Source organism: Phacochoerus africanus, chromosome 12, assembly GCF_016906955.1.
Source record: "Phacochoerus africanus isolate WHEZ1 chromosome 12, ROS_Pafr_v1, whole genome shotgun sequence".
Taxonomy (NCBI): domain Eukaryota; kingdom Metazoa; phylum Chordata; class Mammalia; order Artiodactyla; family Suidae; genus Phacochoerus; species Phacochoerus africanus.
The window spans coordinates 54216015-54239497 of NC_062555.1; the positions used below are offsets into that span (position 1 = coordinate 54216015).

The 23483-nt window shown below is 40.0% G+C and overlaps 1 protein-coding gene across 9 annotated transcripts in view; it reads right to left on the reverse strand.

The window, feature by feature from the left end:
• Window positions 1-23483, reverse strand: part of ACBD5 (acyl-CoA binding domain containing 5) — a 38252-nt gene that overhangs the window by 13120 nt on the left and 1649 nt on the right. For 3 of the 9 annotated variants that reach the window (XM_047754962.1, XM_047754953.1, XM_047754955.1), the window contains exons 3-10: window positions 19364-19484; window positions 17366-17438; window positions 14095-14209; window positions 13961-13993; window positions 9672-9806; window positions 6593-6793; window positions 5466-5578; window positions 3522-3789 (exon numbers count right to left, since the gene is read on the reverse strand). In XM_047754962.1, the coding sequence (XP_047610918.1) occupies window positions 3522-3789; window positions 5466-5578; window positions 6593-6793; window positions 9672-9806; window positions 13961-13993; window positions 14095-14209; window positions 17366-17438; window positions 19364-19484 (1059 nt within the window). The remainder of the gene's footprint in view (window positions 1-3521; window positions 3790-5465; window positions 5579-6592; window positions 6794-9671; window positions 9807-13960; window positions 13994-14094; window positions 14210-17365; window positions 17439-19363; window positions 19485-23483) is intronic. The other 6 variants (XM_047754954.1, XM_047754956.1, XM_047754957.1 and 3 more) reach the window with 3 other exon arrangements.

Genomic DNA, 23483 nt, shown 5'->3' on the forward strand with positions numbered 1-23483 from the left:
AGACCCCTAGCCTAGGAACCTACATGTGTTGCAGGTATGGCCCTAAAGAGAAAAAAAAAAAAAAAAAGTGTTGTCAGGTTATTTTTCAGAAAGGCTAACAGTTTTATATTGTAAAAGGTACTACCATGTTACCTTACCCTTGCAAAAATGGAATATCACAAGTTTTTACACGTTTTGCTAATAAGTTGTGTTTCAAATAATAAACAGAAAATTGTCTACCTCCATTGCCCTTTGGCATCCTGAAACCCTACAAAAGCAGGGTTCCCAAAACTGAGCTTGTATCAAGCAGTGTTTGAGTCCATAAGAGAAATGGAATTGGAGTCGTCTGCCAAGTTAAACCCCAAAGAGTACAATGAAATGCTTGATGCCTCCATTTTCAAGAGGGCCTCTACTATGGTATCAAAAGAAAGTAAATTTTGAAGTGGTCCTTCCTTAACTCAGCTATTGGTCTGGAATTTACACAGAAAAGTGGGAAGCTGCATTTGAGCCTTGGTTTTTTCCTGCATCCTTAACAGCTTGAGATATTCTGCAATGGTCTATCAGTGACCTCTGATGATACTTTACTACATCCTATATGATACTCAGCATTCAAACCGCCTTCACAGAGACAGGAGTAATCGCACCATGCCATTGCATGGGCCCCTGTAGTTCTCTTCCTTGCAGTTTTAATGTATTTATAATGTATAGAGCTGTTACTTAGGCTTCCAGTCCCCCCCCCCACCCATGCAATATTCTTTTCTTTAAAGGTCTTATCATCTCCACTTCAATCTCCCACTTGTAAGAGTTCATATTTTTCTTTGAATGAGGAATACTGGTTATCTAAAATGTCCTGCTTTCTGGGATAGATACTCTTCCAAAATGGATCGTTTCTTGTCTTTTTAGGGCCACACCAGCGGCATATGGAGGTTCCCAGGCTAGGGGTTGAATCAGAGGTACACACAGCCACAGCAATGCCAGCTCTGAGCTGCATCTGCAACTTACACCACAGCTCACGGCAACACCGGATCCTTAATCTGCTGAGCAAGGCCAGGGATCAAACCTGCAACCTCATAGTTCCCAGTTGGATTCATTTCCACTGAGCCACAATGGGAACTCCTCCAACTCTCCTTTTTATTTTTTCCTTGGCTGTAGGATTTCTGCATAGTACTCAGGTCAGTTTCAGTCAGCTTATTTATCCGTGACACAGGCAACTCTATCAATCTACCTGAATAGAGTGGGTTTCTCACTATGATCACATTGCCCTACTTGCCCGTGGCCCCAGAATCTGACCTTGAAGGCTTGCTCATTCATGCTCGTTGCTTCTACTTTGGGTTCTTCTGAGTGGGACCAGAGGTGGGGTCTGAGGTAACAGGGCAATTATTTTCTCTTCTCTTGAACATTGTTTAATGCCCTGCACTGGGGACTTCTCCTTGGTCAATAACTTATATACATTCAAATAACAGGGGGTCTTATATTTCAGATCTTTTCTCCATAACAAGAGGCCAGATGGACTTTGCCAGTAAGAGATAATCACAGAGCAATCATTTCGCCTTGCCTCCCTCAGTGTCCTCAAGGTCAGAACCAGAAGCGGGGAAGTCAAGTATGAAAGCAAATCCCAGTTTCTTCTAGCTCTGGCTGAAGTTCTACTTGTCCCAGGGAAAGCAGGGGAGTAGATATGTGACATTCCGTGAACTGGACACTAGGCTATCCAATCCTCCCTGCTGTATTTTCCCTTTTTTTTAAAGCATCTGTTACAAGAAGTGTTTTGTTCTATCAGCATATGCCCAATTCTCGAGCTGCCTTCTCAACCTGACAAGGGAGAGACATATAGTAACAAGCCCTACACGTGTTCTGGCTATTCCTTCAAAAGAGTTTCCAGAAGGACACTGAATATTCACCCTCAAGCCACTGTGGCTCCCAGTCTGCTTCCTGCTAAATCAAGAGATTTGCTCAAAATTTCACTGTCTTACCTTCCTTTTCACTGTTTCTATAGAGAACAGAACTTCCTATATATTCTAGTTTCTGTCTTGTCTCTCTGCTGATACTTTGCAAAGTTGATGGAGTGAAGTTGAGTCCCTTATCTAGCTGCTATTGCCGTATACATTGATTTTTTTTCTTCTTTTTACTCATTTAATTAGGTTGAGGGAGACAGGTTCTGACCATCAAACACCTGACTGTCTTTCCTGAGAGGTCCTCAGAGTCTGCTTTTTCCTTATTGCTTTATAATATGCTATCAACATTTATTAACACATCCTATAATCAGAACACATAAAAGTCTTGACAAAAGGAATGTGCATAAAAGCATAAAGATATTCAAAGAGTATAACAGTACTCCACTAATTAAAGTTAAATGAGAATTATTAGGAAAGACTTCCAAAAAGTACTGTTTTTTTCCTTTAGGTTGAATTTTGAATGAAAGGATAGCCAAATATCAACAAAGAATAGGAACTCCCATTGTGGCTCAACAAAGAAGAGTCCCCACTGTGGCTCACCATAGCCACAGCAATGTGGGATCCGAGCTCTGTCTGTGACCTACACCACAGCTCTGAGCAATGCAGTATTCTTCAACCACTGAGTGAGGCCAGGGATTTGAACCTGCATCCTCTTAGATACCATTTGGGTTTGTTACCACTGAGCCACTCCAGGAAGAATATGTTATACTAAAAAAAAAAAAAATGTGTGTGTGTGTGTGTGTGTGTGTGTGTGTAGAGTTTATTCTGATCACTCTGAGAACGGATAAAAGAAAAAATGGATAAAGAAAAGTAGTCAGGGAGTTCCCATCATGGCTCAGTGGTTAATGAATCCAACTAGGAACCATGAGGTTTTGGGTTCGATCCCTGGCCTCACTCAGTGGGTTAAGGATCTGGTATTGCCATGAGCTGTAACGTAGGTCGCAGACAGGGCTCGGATCTAGCATTGCTGTAGCTCTGGTGTAGGCTGGCTATAGCTCCAATTAGACCCCTAGCCTGGGAACCTCCATGTGCCGCAGGTGCGGCCCTAGAAAAAGTAAAAAAAAAATGTGTGCGTGTGTGTGTGTGTGTGTGTAGTTTATCCTGATTAGAGAATGGACAAAAGAAAAAAATGGTTAAAGAAAATTAGTCAGGAGTTCCCGTAGTTGGGCAGCGGAAATGAATCCGACTAGGAACCATGAGGTTGCAGGTTCAATCCCTGGCCTCGCTCCGTGGTTAAGGATCCCGCATTGCCGTGAGCTGTGGTGTAGGTTGAAGACGTGGCTCAGATCCTGCATTGCTATGGCTCTGGCATAGGCCGGCAGCAACAGCTCAGATTCAACCCCTAGCCTGGAAACCTCCATATGCTGCGGGTGCAGCCCTAAAAAAGACAAAAGACAAAAAAAAAGAAAGAAAGAAAGAAAAGTAGTCAGATGTTACGGAACATTCCCTTTGCACTGAGAGTCCTAGTGCCTCTCCTATCTAGAGCCTCCCCATTTCATTAATCCTTTTATAAAGAATCCTTTTATAAAAAAAACCTCCCCATGTAATAAATCCTTTTATAAAGGAACAAAAAAAAGGAGGAATACACACCTCTCCCTCTTCTGACATTAGAGAATTCCTCGCCTTCTCCAGCCCGTTTCTCTCGGTGCGGCGCTCCGCTGTTACTCCCGCCATCCTCTCCTCCGCGCTTTACTTCGCCTTTGCCTTCGACGGCTTCCGCCTGCGTGTCCCCAGTGCTGCCACTTCCAGAACATACTTGAACATCTTCAGGAAAACCAGAGCTTTCCAAGGGCTGACTGGGATTACCAGCCAAATAATAAGGGAATGGTCCATTGCTCGATGTCAAGCTATCTAAAGACTACAAATTTAAAACACTTAGTTATACACCACAAAGTCTTCCTGATAATAGAATTACTGTTCTTAGAAAGTGTTTTTTATGTTATTATAGGAAATACTGTTTTTCTAAAAATTTTCTTGAATTTCTATTCTGCCTCCCATCTGTAGGGAAGAAATGGGATGTAGGTGATTCATCCACAAGCAAACAATGGAGATGTTTGGCAGTGAATTGTTCTCATGAGTCAGTCATTCATCCAAGAAATATTTAAACATCTATGTATAGTGTATTTTAAAAGCACTGTGTTAGAAAGAGACTCACAGACATAGAAAACAAGCTTAGGGTAACCAAAGAGGAAAGGGTACAGAGTTAAATTAGGAGGATAAGATTAACATATACACAATACTATATATAAAACAGATAACCAATAAGGACCTACTGTATAGCACAGGGAACTACACTCGGTATTTTGTAATAATCTATAAGGGAAAAGAATCTGGAAAAGAATATATATATATATATGGGGGGGCGGCGAGTGTATGTACAACTGAATCACTGCACTGTACACATGAAACTAACACAACACTGTAAATCAACTATACTTCAATTAAACAAACAAACAAAAGCACCGAGTTACAACAGGGGTGCAGAAAGAGTGGAGGAAGGATGTAAAAACACCACACATAAAAAAAAAATTACGGCTGTCAAAACTACCCTAGTCATTGTCACAAAAAGTTGCCAAAGAGAAAAAAAAAATTCATCTCCTTTTAATGGTTTTCCAAATGTTAATTTCCAATACCAAATCTGAACTAAGTGAAATTTGAAAAGTAGTTCCACTCAAAATTTTCGTCCAACATATTAAAAGTCAATGTGAAAAACAGATTTGTTTTAAATTAATTCAGTTTTCGTGAATGTTAATCAATGTCTCAAACATAAGGACTAGCACAAGAAATTCACCTTCTGCCTCCTATCGTACCTCTCTCTGAATATTTTAAAATGTAAGTACATTATAAATTATAATATTTAAATATTTTTGAATATTCAGGAATTTTACTTTTTTTTTTTTTTTAGGGCCACACTTCCAGCATATGGAAGTTCCCAGGCTAGGGGATGAATAGGAGCTACAGCTGTGGCCTATGCCAGAGACACAGCCACAGCAACGCCAGATCCCTTAACCCACCCAGCAAGGTCAGGGATGGAACCCCTGTCCTCATGAATCCTAGTTGGGTTCATTAACTGCTGAGCTATGAAGGGAACTCAGGAATTTTACATTTTTTATTAATTCACAAAAACAAAATACAAATGTTTTAACATTTCAGAGGTATGTTTTCAAAGTGGTGAACAGCATATACATCTGTTATTAACAGAAGTTATGCACTGAATTCTGATATACCACTTTGAAAACTCACCAATTAAAAAATGTCATCTTGGAGGAGTTCCGACTATGGCTCAGCAGGGGAAGAGCCCAACATATTATCCATGAGGATGAGGGTTCCATCCCTGGCCTCACTGGGTGGATTAAGGATCCCAAGTTGCCGCAAGCTGCAGTGCAGGTCACAGGTGCAGCTTGGATCCCGACTTGCTATGGCATAGGCCGGCAGCTGCAGCTCCAACGAGAAACCTAGTCCCAGGAACTTTCATCTCATGCAGGTGTAGCCATAAAAAAGAAAAAAAAAAAAAGACTTAAAAAAAAAGGTCACCTTTACCTCTTCTTGTCCAAATTGTTCCATGGAATCACAATAAACTTCACTGTCTGAATCACTAGTCAGATGCTGAATTCCTGAAACATCTTCAACATGATCATCATTTATATCTAAATATAAACCAATGTCCAGGTAGAATAATTATTCTCTAATTGAAGAAAAATACATTTCTTACATTTTTAAAACTTAGCAGCTCTATATTATTTTCATATTGGGAGACAAATTTGATTTACCCAGCCATAGTTTCTTCTTTCAACTTACCAAAACTTTAGTCAGTAAATTTTTTTTTTCTTTTTCTTTTTAGGGCCGCACCCACTGCATATGGAATTTCCAGGCTAGGGATCAAATCAGAGCTACAGCTGCTGGCCTACACCACGGCCACAGCAACATAGGATCCGAGCCTTACCTGCGACCTACACTGCAGCTCACAGCAATGCCAGATCCTTAACCCACTGAGCGAGGACAGGGATAGAACCCACATCCTCATGGATCCTAGTTGGGTGCATTACCTCTGAGCCATAGCGGGAACTCAAATAATTTTTATTTAAAGAGATTACAAGGTATTTCACACTGGAATTATACAAAGACACTGTCCAGATCAAACTTACAAAAACCTAATAACTTTATAAGAAAAAACTGACTACCAACCAGGACTCTAAATTTGGGATACAATTATGTAAGTGTGGTTATTATATTTCTTGGTTTCTCCAGTGAGTTGCAGCAATGTTAAGAATTCACTGTATACGTACTACAGGCTCACTCCTAAAGCCCTAACTTATGAAAAGACTCTAACTTAACTTGCTGACTAGAGAACAAATGTATCATACAATTGGAGGTCTGAATTAAAAGAAACATCGGTTAAACAAAAAAAAAAGTAAAAATTTCAAAGATTTGACTTTAAAATGCAATATAAAAACACAATAAAAAATGTCTCAAGAAAAATATGAGTCCTGACCCTAATTCAGTCTCTCAAATCTATAAACCCTTATATTCATAAGCCCTAAGATGTTACTAAATGAGAGGTATTTTAAAATTCTAATCTGCTCCAAAATCTCCTAGAATTATTAAAAGAATATTTTATATATAGGAAGGAAGCTGGAGATACAACTGTGATGGGACAGTACCTTGGGGGAGGCAGACAGCAGTTTTTTCAGTTGGCCCCAAGTTTTGATCTGCAGGTTTTACTTCCTCAGCGCCTCTGCCGTTCAGGGAGGAACTGGCCTGAATGTCGCTCTGTGAGCCTTGAACACAGCTGTCTTTATCATAGCCATTAGGGACAACGACTTCCAAATTCTCATGGTTGGCAGATTTCTTCATCATTTTATCTTTTATGTGAAAATGGAGAGATCCGTAAACGTTCACTGTAGGAACACTTCAGTACACTACGTTCTAGTATCAGGGAGTCATTTTCCTAACTGGCATAATCCTTTTAGAGGGTTTCCTTCTTGGACCAGAGAGATGGGGTGCTCTTTGAAAAGGGGTTAATTACATGCTGAGAGCTCACCCAAACTGTGTTGGTTTCAAAAACTGCTTCAGTTCCTGGGGAATCTTCTAGAACCCCTTTTAAGAGACAATTTCTCAAGGTCTTTTCACTCTCTCAGCATAGGCCAACTGCTCCATGAGACCTGGCTGTACAAATAGGTCTATGGAACCAATAAAAAGAGACTGCAGGAGTTCCCGTCGTGGCGCAGTGGTTAACGAATCCGACTAGGAACCATGAGGTTGCGGGTTCAGTCCCTGGCCTTGCTCAGTGGGTTAAGGGTCCGGCGTTGCCGTGAGCTGTGGTGTAGGTTGCAGACGTGGCTTGGATCCCGCATTGCTGTGGCTCTGGCGTAGGCCGGTGGCTACAGCTCCGATTCGACCCCTAGCCTGGGAACCTCCATATGCCGCGGGAGCGGCCCAAGAAGTAGCAAACAGACAAAAAAAAAAAAAAGAGAGACTGCAAAGAGGGTATTCATCATTTGTCAAACTTTACTGGGAAGTGAAGGCCAAACGAAGCCCTAGGGGTATTTTAGTGTCTTTCTGGAAAGTGAAAGCCAAACTAAGCCCTAGGGTGTATTTTAGTGTCTTTCTGCCTCCCCTTTCTAAAACAGTCTCCTCAAGAATCATGGACTCTTACCCACAAGGCCCCCTAATCCAGTACCCCATAATTTCAATGTTCCCGATTCATCTGAATTTCTGCCTGGATCCAATTCTCAGGAATCCATTCTATTCTTCACAAGATATTGAGAGTTTAAGCCGTCTCTTCTCCTTGGTATCATATGCATATTCATACTGGAAACAATACCTTAAATGAATATATATATATATATATATTTTTTTTTTTTTGAGAGTTAAGTTCTATTTGGGATGAAATTAGGACTTAAGTCTGGGAAGCAGCATCTCAGCTAGGCCCCAAGAAACCGATGCAAGGAGGCGAGGGGGGGAAGCTAGGATATATGAGCTTTTGCAAGGGAAGGTAGGAGGAACAGAAGATTTACAGACACTCGATTTACACAGAAGGAGACTTTCAGAAAACCTGTTTCTATAGGAAGTAAGTGAAGGTCTGGGATTACTGGAATCATTCCTTTGATAGGCACCTCGGCTGTGGGCCACTGTTCTTTGTTTCTTCCCTGAGTTCCCTCAGGGCTCACTGGCCCATCCTGGGGAGTGGCTGTTCTCACAGATGACTGTGACATCTTTTGTTTTGTCCACTAACTACAGCCCAGGAGGCAGTCATGTCATATATCACTAAAATACTGCCCCAAAGAGGAAAGGGGGAATATCAAGATTTTTTTGCCTTTTCTAGGGCCGCTCCCGAAGCATAGAGTTTCCCAGGCTAGGGGTCTAATTGGAGCTGTAACTGCCAGCCTACACCAGAACCACAGCAATGCGGGATCCGAGCCGCATCTGCGACCTATACGACAGCTGACGGCAATGCCGGATCCTTAACCCACTAAGCAAGGCCAGGGATCGAACCTGCAACCTCGTGGTTCCTAGGACTATCAAGATTTAAGTCATTAAGGTCAAGGGGGAGGTGCATGCAGCCAGACACACATTTTATACAAGTTTGCTGCTGGCCTCATAAAGGTTGCTACTAGTCGCAGACATCAGTCATCATTGAAGGATTTAGTGTTTTCTCTAGCTGTGAGGAGATGCAAGAATTGGGCTCATGAAATCTTCTCCTAAAAATATCTATCTCAAGACCTGTTCTTCCAGTGTTCCCAGAACACAGAGTGCCTCACTCCTGGTCTCCACCCTGAGCTCCGCACAGGGGGTGCTGCGGGTCAGTAGCTGAAGTGGCTCATGTTTTACTCCATGTAGAAGCTGATGGCAATTTCCAGACTTCAGCTCACAGTGCTCCCTCATGGTCATAAATATGACCATGTTTTGGGAGGCTAAATGAATACATTTCTTTTTTTATTTTTTTTAGGACCACACCCATGACATACCCCACAGCATACGGAGATTACCAGGTTAGGGGTCGAATCGGAGCTATAGCCACTGGCCTACACCACAGCCATAGCAACGCCAGATCCAATACAGGTCTGTGAACTATATCACAGCTCACAGCAATGCCAGATCCTTAACCCACTGCGCGAGGCCAGGATCGAACCCGCACCCTCATGGTTCCTAGTCAGATTCATTAACCACTGAGCCACGATGGGAACTCCTCCTGAATACATTCCTAATGCAGCATTTCAGCCTTGACATTTGGAGGAGTGGCCTATTCTTTTTTTTTTTTTTTTTCTCCCTAGGGCCAAACCCAGAGCATATGGAAGTTCCCAGGTTGGGGGTCCAATTGGAGCTGCAGTTATTGGCCTACACAACAGCCAGAGCAACTCAGGATCCAAACCAAGTCTCCAACCTACACCTCAGCTCATGGCAATGCTGGATCCTTACCCCAGTGAGTGAGGCCAGGGATCAAGCCCGCATCCTCACTGATACTAGTCGGATTCGTTTCTGCTGCACCACAGTGGGACCTCCCAGGAGTGGCCTATTCTTGTTAGCCTTCAAGTAACATCTATCCACTGATGCATTAGGCTGACCATCTCTGAACTCCTTAACAGAGCCTCCTGGTCCACAACAAACCCGACTACATGGTCAACAACTCACATCCCTTCATGTGTACTAATCACACACGATGCCAAAGCAGTCCAAACCTCTCCAAAGTGTTTCACCCTGGTTAATGTAAAAACGGTTAGCCCATCAGTCAAAGATTACCACTATCATTTTGTTCTTCTCCTTTCACTTCTTCATGGGCCTCTTCTCCCTCAGATTCAGCTCCACTGTCACTGCTTTCAGCTTTTCCATTAACAGTTTTGGCATTTGGAGTAGAAGTCAGAACATTACCAAGATCTAAAACACAAAACGACCACTTAACCTTTTATGCTATAACATACAAGAATGTCGTAAATGACAATACTGTAATTCACAAATAAAATAATCTTGAAGGAAAAAAGTTAGTCTTGATATATAATTAATAGTATTATTTTCTTTGATTATAAATATGCATACATTACATACATTCCTCTAGGTCTCAGGTCACAACAAAATAAAGCTAGCTTAAATCCTTTCTGAATAAGGCAAAGAATAGTTTGTCTGTTTATTGTTCGTTATGGCTGCACTCACGGCATGTGAGTTGCAAGGCCAGGTACTGAATCTGAACTGCAGCTGTGACCTACACTACAGCTGTGGCAATGCTGGATCCTTTAACCCACTGTGCCAGGATAGGGGTTGAACCTGCGCCTCCATAGTGACCTGAGCTGCTGCAGTCAGATTCTTAACCCACTGAACCACAGCAGGAACTACAGACTATTTTTATTTTATTTTTTTATTTTTATATTTTTTGGTCATGCCCATGGTATGCAGAAGTTCCCAGACCAAGGATGGAATCTGCACCACAGCAGTGACCCGAGGCATAGCAGTGACAACACCCGATTTTTAGCCCACTGAACCACAAGAGAACTCCTGGATAGATCATTTTTAATGTAACATTGATCAAAGCACACAGCCATGACAGGAACTCCCATTTTTTTAAAAATTCAGAAGCTGATTCTAAAATTCATATGGGGAGTTCCCTTCACGTCTCAGTGATTAACGAACCTGAGTAGGATCCATGAGGTTGCGGGTTCAATCTCTGGCCTCGCTCAGTGGGTTAAAGATCTGGCATTGCCATGAGCTGTGGTGTAGGTTTCAGACAGGGCTCTGATCCTGAATTGCTGTGGCTGTGGTGTAGGCCGGCAGCTGTAGCTCTGATTCAACCCCTAGCCTGGGAACTTCTACATGCCACAAGTGTGGCCCTGAAAAAGCAAAAAAAAAAAGAAAGAAAGAAAGAAGCAAACAAATAAAATTCATACAGAAATACAACAGACCAAGAACAATCTTGAAAAAGAACAAAGTTGGACAGCTCATACTTCCTGATTTCAAAATTTACTACTTAGACATAGTCTGAAAAAGCCCATGCGACAGATGCAATCTGTTCTACCAGGGCTAAAGGACTATATTTAATAAGATTCTTTGCTTAAAAACAATAGCAACAGGAGTTCCCATTGTGGTGCAGCAGTGGAAAAAAATCAGACTAAGAACCATGAGGTTGCGGGTTGGATCCCTGGCCTCACTCAATGGGTTAAGGATCCAGTATTGCCGTGAGCTGTGGTATAGGTCGGTGACACAGCTCAGATCTGGTGTGGCTGTGGTGTAGGCCAGCGACTACAGCTCCCCAAGCCTGGGAAACTCCATATGCTGCCACTGTGGCCCTAAAAAGCAAAACAAACAAACAAACCCACAATAACAACAACAGACACAACTCAAGATTGCAAACTGTCTTGTAATTTGGCAATATCTTACAAAATTAGAAACACCCATCAAAAGAGCATACATAACCTTTGATCAGCAATTACATTTTTATATGCTTTATTGTGTGTGTGTGTGTGCACTTTTTAGGGCTGCACCGGTGGCAATATGGAGGTTCCCAGGCTAGGGGTTTAGTCAGAGCTACAGCTGCCAGCCTACACCACAGCCATAGCAAGGCCAGATCTGAGCTGCATCTGCAACCTACACCAAAGCTCACAGCAACGCCGGATCCTTAACCCTCAAGGCCAGGGATTGAACCCGCAACCTCATGGTTCCTAGTAGAGTCATTTCTGCTGCGCCATGACAGGAATTCCTCTAATATGATGTACTTTCACATATGAAAAATGACATTTGTACATGCTTACTTTCAACAGCTTCTTTTGAAGATCGAAGAGGAAACAATCTAAACTCTATTAGGGAGGTACAGGTTAAATAGGTATAGGGCCACATCTATTACAACTCTTGGATCTGCGTATGATTTGAAATCTAGAGTTTTCTAATTTTGCAAAAATCATATACTACATATAACATATCTTACGTAATACCCTCAACAGAGTCTAAGGCAGCTCTCATTTAAAAAAAAAAAAAAAAAAGAGTTCCTGCTGTGGCATGGTGGGTTCAGAATCCGATCTGAGCAGCTCAGGTCCCTATGGTGGCATGAGTTTATTCCTCAGTGGGTTAAAGGATCAGGTGCTGCCACAACTGCAGCATAAGCTCAGATTCAATCCCTGGCCTGGGAACTTCCACATGCCTCAAGTGAGGCCATTAAAAAAAATAATAATGGACTTCCCATCATGGTGTGAAAACAAATTTGACTAGCCTCCATGAGGACGCAGGTTTGATCCCCGGCCTAACTCAGTGGGTTAAGGATTTGATGCTGCTGTGAGCTGTGGTGTAGGTCGAAGACGCAGCTCGGATCTGACATGGCTGTGGCTGTGGTGTAGGCTGGCAGCTACAGCTCTGATTAGACCCCTGGCCTGGGAACCTTCATATGCCACAGGTGTGGCCCTAAAAAGACAAAATAATAATAATAATTATTATTATTATTATTATGGTTGTTTTCCTGTTGTGGCACAGCAGAAATGAACCTGAATAATATCATGAGGGTGCAGGCCTCACTCAGTGGGTTAGGGATCCAGCCTTGCCATGAGCTATGGCGTAGGTCACAGACGTGGCTCAGATCCCAAGTTGCTGTGGCTATGGTGTAGGCCAGCAGCTGTAGCTCAGATTCAATCCCTTACCTGGGAGCTGCAGCTGTCAGCCTACACCATAGCCACAGAAACACCAAATCCCAGCCATGTCTGTGATCTACACCAAAGCTCAAAGCAACACCGGATCCTTTAACCCACTGTGGGAGACCAGGGGTAGAACTCCCATCCTCAGGGATACTAGTTGGGTTCGATACCACTGAGCCACAATGGGAACGCCTAAGATAATTTAAAGAGCAAATGTTTGGGAGTTCCCATTGTGGATCCTCTTCAATTTGACTCCTAGCCTGGGAATTTTCATATGCTGTGGATGCGGCCCTAAAAAGCAAAAATAAAAAAATAAAGAGCAAATGTTCGGAGATTCCCCGTGGCCAGTGATTAAGGACTCAGCATTGTCACTGCTATGGCTCAGGTCACTGCTATAGCTCAGGTTCGATCCCTGGCCCAGGAATTTCTCCATGCCACAGGCATGGCCAAAAATAAACAAACAATTTTTAAAAAAATAAATTTCATAAATAAAATAAAACAGAGCAAATGCTCATAGTTAATACCAGCAGTTTTACAGATTATTTAGCTTTTGCTAGTATGTAAAAGATAAGCTTTCCAATTCTTCACTGAGAACATGAAAAAAGAATTCTAAAAAAAAAAAAAAAACTAAATTAGCTGAGTCAGCTAGCTACACTAGAGCTAAACCACACTATAAAAATATTCACTTAAATTATGGAGTTCCCGTCATGGCGCAGTGGTTAACGAACCCGACTAGGAACCATGAGGTTGCGGGTTCAGTCCCTGGCCTTGCTCAGTGGGTTAACTATCCGGCATTGCCGTGAGCTGTGGTGTAGGTTGCAGACGCGGCTCGGATCCCGCATTGCTGTGGCTCTGGCGTAGGCCGGTGGCTGCAGCTCCGATTAGACCCCTAGCCTGGGAACCTCCATATGCCGCGGGAGTGGCCCAAGAAATAGCAACAACAACAAAAATAAATAAATAAATAAATAAAAATAAAATAAAATTAGCTAGGAAGGAGTTCATGCTCTGGTGCAGTGGGTTAAGAATCCTTCATTGCCACATCGGCAGTGTAGGTCACAGATGCAGCTCGGATACAAAACCTGGCCCAGGAACTTCCATATACCGCAGGTGTGGCCATTAAAAAAATTAAATAGTCATTTCAGCTACAGCAGTAATATAATTCATAAAGCAAAATAGAAAATATTAATCATAAAATTAAAACAATGAATTCTGTTACAATTTTGTATACAAGTGAACCACCTGTCATGTTTTAATAACCTATGTGTTAAAATTAGAGTTTATAATATTTTGGAACTTTATGCAATGCATTGTTTGGGAAGAAAACTCCTGAGTGACGTGACCATAAGTTATATAAATTTGTGCAGAATTTTTTCGGCATATAAATTTTAAACAAAAATTTTCCATAGATTTCATCATTCCTACCTTCTAAGCATTTAGAGATTTTCTCCAGCCGGACTAGCATGTGAAAGTAAAAAAAAAAAAAATTTGACATATAAATATTAATGCGTGAGTAATGTATCTGTTGCTGAATTTAAAACTAAGTAAAAGAGTCCAACCTGAAGTTAAATCAGAATTTCTGCCACTCTTTTTGTCCTCTACAATTTCATAAAATGGACCAATGACATGCAGCAATTCTTCAACTTTTTCAGTCATCGGCATAGTTTCAAGAATCTGTAATCAAAAGAAACAAAACTTGTGAAAACAAGCTACTAATGTAATCCTTGCTAGCACCAAATAATATAATATTTATAATTTATTTGATAACTGAGATCTGAAGTTCTTTTATAGACCCTTCAAAGTCAATTATATACTCAACGTATATACTCTCCTGTAAGAATTTCAAGTGTATTAAAGGTTTTAAAGTGTTTTCATTTTGAAAACTATTTTACATAAGCTTTGTGTAAAATTTTACACAATAGTCTATAGATGATGCATTAAACACTTAAAAGTACTAATGTTAAATAAAACAGAATACTGTGGGCTTAAAGGAAAATTTGTGTCTGTTCTTAACACCAAGGTAGTGTTTTCAAAAAGGTATTGAAGGGAGTTCTCTTGTGGTGCAGGGGTTAAGGACCCAGCATTGTCACTACAGTGGCTTGGGTCACTGCTGTGGTGTGGGTTTGATCCTTGGCCCGGGAACTTTCATGTTGCAGGTGTGGCCAAAAAAGAAAGGGGAGAGTTCCTGTTGTGGCTCAGTAGTTAATGAACCCAATTAGCATCTATGAGGATGCAGGTTCAATCCCTGGCCTCACTCAGTGGGTTACGGATCCAGCATTGCCATGAGCTGTGGTGTAAACTGCAGACACAGCTTGGATCCCACATTGTTGTGGCTTTGGCGTAGGCCAGCAGCTATAGCTCCAATTCAACCCCTAGCCTGGGAACCTCCATATGCCAAGGGTGTAGCCCTAAAAAGAAAAAAAAGAAGGGGGGATACTTAACTAGGAAGTGGTAACCACTCTCAGAAATCTTCATAACTAGGGGCCAATTTAGAATCATCACGTTTAAAGAACAAGGTAAATTAAATGAAAAACATTCAAATAAATAGCCATCAACTGGTGACTGACGAAATAAAGTGAAGTATTTCTATATATGGACTACTTTGCAGATATTAAAAATACTATGTTTAGCTCTGTATGTGCTGAGTGGAAAAATACCTACAATATTTCTTTCTTTTTATGGCCACACCTGCAGCATATGGAAGTTCCCAGACTAGGGGTTGAATGGGAGCTGCAGCTGCCAGCCTATGCCACGGCCACGGCAACACCAGATCCAAGCCACATCTGTGACCTACGCCACAGCCTGCAGTAGGCCAGATCCTTAACCCTCTGAGCAAGGCCAGGGATCAATTCCGCATCCTCATGGAGACAACATAGGGTCCTTAACCTGCTGAGCCACAGTGGAAACTTCCCATAATTTTTTTCCACAGGCAAAAAGCTACTTGCCGCACAGTAAGTTTAATATGACACCATTATTGGTTTTCTTTCTTTTTAAAATAATAGAAGATATATATATATACTCTAAAATATGGATATATATTTTTTCTGAATCACTCCACAAAATATAATTAAAAGTAATTACCACTAAAGAGTTAAAATGCAGGAAATAGGGAAAGATTATAACAATATTGAAGGTAAAAAAAAAAGAATGTTATCAAAACAAAGTTTTACATCTTTCTCTGTTTTTGAAAGGCTCCTTTGTTTTGCTACTGATACAGCAAAAACAGCCAAAAGAATTAAGCTCTGCCCTCTATTCCAAACAAAGTCCACTAAACAAAAATTGTGAAAATGGAACAAAGGGCACAACTTTGACCTGTGTAGAAGAGATTAAAACAAAATAAATTAGTCTGAACCTACCAAATAAAAATTACTATAGAGGTTAATATTGTTAAAGTATCTGGCAAAAAACTACCCCTTTTTACAGGTTTTCTTTTTGTTGAAAGACAATTTATTTAAGATTATCGTAAAACAAAAAGCAGAGTTCCCATCATGGCTCAGTGGTTAACAAATCCAACTAGGAACCATGAGGTTGCAGGTTCGATCCCTGGCCTTGCTCAGTGGTTTAAGGATCTGGCGTTACCATGAGCTGAGTTGTAGGTCGAAGACACGGTTCAGACCCCACGTTGCTGTGGCTCTGGCCTAGGCTGGTAGCCACAGCTTTGATTCGACCCCTAGCCTGGGAACTTCCATGTGCCATGGGAGCAGCCCTAGAAAAGGCAAAAATACAAAAAAAAAACAGAAAAAAGAAAAAAAACAAAAAGCAAAAAAGGAGTTCCTGCTGTGACACAGTGGCTCAGGTTGCTGACAGTGGGTTAAAATATACTGAGTTGCTGCAGTTGCAGTGTAAATTGGCTTCAATCCCCAGCCAGGGGAACTGCCATTTGCCACAGGTGTGGCCACTTAAAAAAAAAAAAAAAAAAAGATTATCAAACAGATCTAGATTTCATAACTTCTGATCCTTCACCAACATACATACAAAGGCACTAAGATCATCTTTAAAAATCCATGATTTCTTCATCAATTTGCTCCTCTAAACAATTCTTTTAACAGAAGTGCTAGTTTATAAAGAATGCCCTCGTTAGTAGTTACAAGAGAAACTAAAAGCATCCTTATTCTGCTTCTGAAGGATCTTTGCATTCACAGAAAAATGCTTGCAGAAGCCCTAGCACAGGAACATCTCAATTTATGAGGCAACACTTGTATGAGAACAATGTTGGGCAGCCTTATTACCCATTTCTCATAGGTGAAAAGTTTCAAAGCAGAAATGTTTTTGAGACAGCTCAAGTACTTCCCAGACTCCTAAGGGACCTCAACATTTTAAAAGATTCCTATTGGGAGTTTCCATTGTGTCTCAGTTTCCTGACTAGTATCCATAAGGATGTGGAATTGATCCCTGGCCTTGTTCAGTAGGCTAAGGATCTGGTGTTCCTGTGAGCTGTGGCACTGACTGGGGCCGGCAGCTTGGATTTGACCCCTAGCCTGGGAACCTCGATATGCCACAGGTACAGCCCTAAAAAGCAAAAAAAAAAAAAAAAAGTTCTACTAATATACTTTCTGCAGAAGTCACCTATAGAGAAAGGGAAGACGAAAAAAATATAAACCAAAGTATCATGTCACCACAATGTGATATAACTTAAGGAAAAAATATCTACCTTAAGATAAACTTTGATGAGAAAGATAAAGCCTAATAAACTCAGTATTTATCTAGATTCTATATTCTAACATGTTACAATCTCCTTGTTCCTTAAAACAAAGCAGCTCATTTGCCTGATAAAATTAAATCAAAGCTGTTCTGAAAATTTTTATTTTCTTTGCTAATTATTTTCCCTACCTTCTTCATTTCTTCAACATATGCAATCATGGCTTCCTCTTTGGTCATTTCACCCAGTGAATTCCAAGCATCCCTAGAAATGAAAATTTCCAGATAACAACAAAAGACACCTGGTTTAAATTACTCTGAATACAATTTATACTTAATGTTACAGGGTCATTAATTAAAACAGGCTTTACATAAAGCTGTATTAATGTTTCCAAAAGATCTTTAAATAAACCGCCTTGAGGAAAAATATCACAGTGAATAAAATGGCAAATTAAATCATACCTAAAACTAATATGTATAAAACCTTGGGTCACTTTGCACAGCAGAAATTGACAGAACAATGCAAATCAACTATAATAGAAAAAATAAAAAGCTAAAAAAAAAAAGTCCAACACATTATTGGGTAGAAAAATGTACTAACTTTAATACTGCCTATGGGCTTTAATTTTGCCTATGGGAAAACAAGTATAAAACCTATCTAGAGACCATAGATTATAGAGACTATATTACATAGACTACAGACCGCAGAGACTATAGACTCTTCATAATTATATGCTAAGAACTCTTTAAAAGTCTCTATATCATTATAAAGAAATATGACAAAAATGAATGTTTTAGAAAATTCTACATGAACTGTCACAGTCATGGTTCAAATGAACAGAAGTTTTGGTTAATATAAATAAGAGTCTAACTTAAACACTTGGAAAATACAAAAGGTTTCTGTCTTCTAAAAAAATGAAAATGCAGAAATAGGAATATTTTTAAAGCCTTAGGTCCCTTGAAATTTTTGCCTATTAAAAAACTAAATTTAATTTAAAAAATAGGAAAAAAAATTTTTTGCCTATAATGAACATCTCTTTTCATAGATATTTTCCAGAACCAGTTTAACTCGAACAAAGGTCAATGCTGAAGAAAATCATTAAGTAAATAAGATTTTTTCAAATAGATTAAATAACATATTGCTATTACATTTAACCTATTATTTTATGACTATTCATAAAGAACTTAAGAGGAAAGTACACAATTGAGAAATCCTCGGAGTTCCTGTCATGGCTCAGCGGTTAACAAACCCTATCAGTATCCATGAGGACATGGGTTCAATCCCTGGCCTTGCTCAGTGGGTTAAGAATCCGGCGTTGCTGTGAGCTGTGGTATAGGCCAGCAGCTGTAGCTCTGACTTGACCCCTAGCCTGGGAAGCTCCATATGCCATTAGTACGGCCCTAAAAAGACCAAAAAAAAAAAAAAATTCAAATTTCTTTCTTTCTTTTTTTTTCTTTTATGTTTTTAGGGCCACACCCACGGCATATGGAGGTTCCCAGGCTAGGGGTCTAATCAGAGCTGCAGCTGCCGGCCTACACCACAGCCACAGCAACACTGGACCCAGCAGTGTCTGAAACCTACACCACAGCTCACGGCAATGAGGGATCCTTAACCCACTGGGCAAGGCCAGGGATTGAATCCCCGTCATTATAGATATTGGTAGGATTCATTAACCACTGAGCTACCACGGGAACTCCAAAAATCAAATTTCCATTCAAGAACAGTGGGACAGGAGTGGCAGCTCAGATAAAAAGTATGGCAGAAACTGAGTCATGTTCCTAGTTATTTATTACCTCAAAGGCTCAAAGCAAACAATGTCACATGACAAGCCAAAGTCATTCTTTTTCTTGGCAGGTAAAAGAGGCAGGGGAGTTTGTTTACTTCTTAAATTAGTTTGGGTAAATAAAGTTTTTAGTTTGGGTAGTTATGCTTGGCTAAATAAAAAGAAAAAAACTCCATAAAAGAAAAGAATGACTGAAAACGTTTTTTCATCTTGGACACATCTACTCTTTTTGGTTTTATTGTTTTCCTCTCTTCCCTTGTGTGAAATTGTGTACATGGAGGATAAAACGTATCCAGTATCTAGAATATTTATGCACAGAATAATACATAACTACATAAATAAGAGTCATAGGATAACTATGTCATTAAGGTAAAAATTCTTTTCCTAGTTCTCCACCTAAAATTACCATTTATATCTTCCGATAGGATCCCAGAAGCCAGGCCTTGATAGTTTACAGGGTCCTTCAGTTGCCTGCTTATAGAAGCTATAGAACTTGAGCATCATTTCATTTGTTGGCTGGAATGAACCTATTGGAAACATAAATTAAGTAAAATCATTTGGAGGATAAAACTGATGATTTAATGCTATAAATTAGCTTAGTTATACCAACAGTGATTTTTTTTTTTCGTCTTTTTGCCATTTCTTGGGCCCCTCTCATGGCACATGAAGGCTCCCAGGTTAGGGGTCCAATCAGAGCTATAGCCGCCAGCCTACACCGGAGCCACAGCAATGCGTGATCCAAGCCACGTCTGTGACCTACACCACAGCTCACGGCAACACCAGATCCTTAACCCACTGAGCGAGGCCAGGGATTCAAACCCTGGCCAGGGAATTTCCATATGCTGCAGATGTTGGCATTAAAACAAACAACACAACAACAAAAAACAACACCATATTCAGCACAATCCACAGGACATTTTTTCAAAATAAGTACTTATATACATTAAAAGTGGAGAAGAAGGAAACACATCAAAATGGTAAAAGAGGATATCCCTAGATCATATGTATGCAGATTACTTCTTTTTTTTCTTATTTGCATTTTTTTAACATTCCCATTTAGTGTGTATTACTTTTATTCCAAAATTTATTACAAAAATAAATATTAAAAGTATAAAATGATACTTTCAAAACTTCATAATTGCATAATACACTGAAAACATGTAGTAATCAAAAGGTAATAGTTTATAAACAGTGCAAAAGTTACAACACAGAAAAGCTTAGAATTGGTGTTACACGTTTTGTACAGGGTGCATAATTAATTCCAAAATCACAGTAACAATTATCTGTACAATATATGGTCATTTAGGAGTATCCATTAGATACCATGTGTCAATGATATAGTCCCTTTTTATGTAGCAGACGGGTGGGAAATGGAGAAACCATAGTTAAAAATGGTAACCCATTTAAATAACACAAATCTATTTATTTATTTTTTGTCTTTAGTCTTTTCTAGGGCCGCACTCGTGGCATACGGAGGTTCCCAGGCTAGGAGGTCTAATCAGAGCTGAAGCCACCGGCCTACACCAGAGCCACAGCAACGCAGGATCCAAACCGCATCTGCAACCTACACCACAGCTCGCGGCAACACCAGATCCTTAACCCACTGAGTGAGGCCAGGGATCAAACCTGCAACCTCATGGTTCCTAGTCGGATTCATTAACCACTGCACCATGACGGGAACTCCTAAATAACACAAATCTAAATTTAAAACATCAAAAGCTTCATCTCATAATATCTTCAGTAAGTCAATCAATGAAGAATTAAAAGTTTATTGGTTAAGGTGAATAATATATACATTAGGTTACTGCAAAAACTAATAACATATATTGAATGTCTTCTGTGTGTAAAGACACCGGATAAAGTATAATCTCTGTCCTCAAGGTGCTCACACATCATATATTTAATTTATGTGTGTTTAAAATATTATATAGGAAAATAAATTTCTAAAGGCCAAGAGCATAGCAAAGACAGATGCTACATGATTCACTATAACATTACACCATAAATAAAGATTAAGCAACAAGCAACAAAAGATTATAAAATCTTAATCTTTGTAAAATAATCCAGGATGAGATGATACAACTTAAAAGTTTTATTATAAAAAAATTTAATGATTACAACACTTCTGCTTCAATTAATATCAATTTAGTTTCAGGGGATAACAGTATAGTACTGAATACTGCCCAAAACAGCTGCCCTTTGGTGGAGTGTCATAACTTTGCAATATCTTTTTTTTTAATTTTTAAAATATTTATTTATTTATTTATTTGTCTTTTTGCTATTTCTTTGGGCCACTTCCATGGCATATGAAGGTTCCCAGGCTAGGGGTCTAATCAGAGCTATAGCCACCAGCCTACACCAGAGCCACAGCAATGCGAGATCCAAGCCGCGTCTGCAACCTACACCACAGCTCACAGCAACGCCAGATCCTTAACCCACTGAGCAAGGTCAGGGATCAAACCCACAACCTCATGGTTCCTAGTCGGATTCGTTAACTACTGCGCCACGACGGGAACTCCCAAAAAATTTATTTATTTATTTATTTATTTATTTATTTAGTCTTTTTAGAGCTGCAGTCACAGCATATGGAGGTGCCCAGGCTAGGGGTCCATTGGAGCTGTTGCTGCTGGCCTACCCTATAGCCACAGCAATGGCAGATCTGAGCCACATCTGCAGCCTACACCACAGCTCACGGCAATGCCGGATCCTTAAGCCCCTGAGCGAGGCCAGGGATCAAACCCGCAACCTCATGGTTCCTAGTTGGATCTGTTTCCACTGCACCAAGACGGGAACTCCTGCAATATCTTCTTCTTTTTTTTTTTTTTGTCTTTTTGCTATTTCTTTGGGCCGCTCTCGAGGCATATGGAGGTTCCCAGGCTAGGCGTCTAATCGGAGCTGTAGCCACCGGCCTATGCCAGAGCCACAGCAACGCGGGATCCGAGCCGCGTCTGCAACCTACACCACAGCTCATGGCAACGCCGGATCCTTAACCCACTGAGCAAGGGCAGGGATCGAACCTGCAACCTCATGGTTCCTAGTTGGATTTGTTAACCGCTGCGCCACCATGGGAACTCCATGCAATATCTTCTTAAACGTTACATAAACACAAATTGTATTTATGCTTACATGGGTTTCCTATTAAGTGGTATATAATGTGAATAAGAGACATCAAGTCTAGCTTTATCAATTTTCAAAAAATATAAAAACATGTGGTTTAGAAATAAGAATAAAGGTACAATTTAAACAAAACTCTTAGAAGCAAGTCTTCCTATGAACTCTCTTAACTGGACATTAAAAAAATCAATACCTAAATAAATTCCTATATTGTTTCTTCACATTTTGTTCATTTGCTCTTCTCTTTCAATCTCTCAAATGTCATCCTCCAATTCGATGTTTGAGATTACAAAAGGAAAGCTATTTGTATATATTTGTGTTCAAAACCTTTTGTATCTGCACTTAGTGATTTTTGTTAATGGTAGTGAACATTCATTACTTAGTCAAATGATAATGGAAATAGAGAATATGTTACATTCTATAGTAATATTTTATTTTATTATTATTATTGGGGTGTGTTTTTGTTTTTGCTTTTTAGGGCCGCACCTTTGGCATATGGAAGTTCCCAGACTAGGGGTCTAATCAGAGCTGTAGCCGCCAGCCTATGCCACAGCCACACTAGATCCCAGCTGAGTCTTCGACCTACACCACAGCTCACAGCAATGCAAGATCCTTAACCCATTGAGAGTTGCCAGGGATCGAACCCACATCCTCATGGATGCTAGTCGCGTTCATATAGTAATATTTTAGTGTTGTATTCAGCTCGTTTTACACTCTGGTACAATGATAGCACTTAAAAGCATCATTTAAAAATACAAGTTTACTGGGAAAAATAATTCATATAATGCAGAAAAATGTGCAGTGAAAAGTGAAAGTCCCTCTCTCCAAGCCTCTCCACAGAAAATATATTTGAATAATGGCCTTAAACTTCCCAACATTAGTCAAAGACATAAAATTACAAATTCAAAAAGCTCTGCAAAGCCCCAAACAAGAAAAACATGAAGAAAACCATACTAAGACAGATCATAATCAAACTGCTGAAAACCAACGATAAAGACAAAGATCTTGACAGAAGCCAGAGAACTGACAGATCAGCTATGAAATATCCAATGACTTTTCACCCAAGTTGCAAAGGTCCAACATGAATATAAAAGAGAGAGAATACTAGTGCAATGGAACAGTTTTTTAAAAAAGTAGTAAGTGTATTTTTAAGATAAGAGAAACCGTTTTACAAATAAATATAGGGTTTTTTTTTTCCTTTCTCCCCTTTCACATCAAAAGTTTTCAAAAGGCTTGAAAGTAGACTTTATGAATATAAGGCACCAGGCATTCCCCGCCCCAGATTTTTTAAACATACCCAAATCCACAGGACAAGATTTTCCTTTTCAACAACAATATAAACTACTTAAAATCTGGATAATATATTTGTCTCTGGCTAGAAAGATGAGCAGGCATTTGATTCACATCGGATA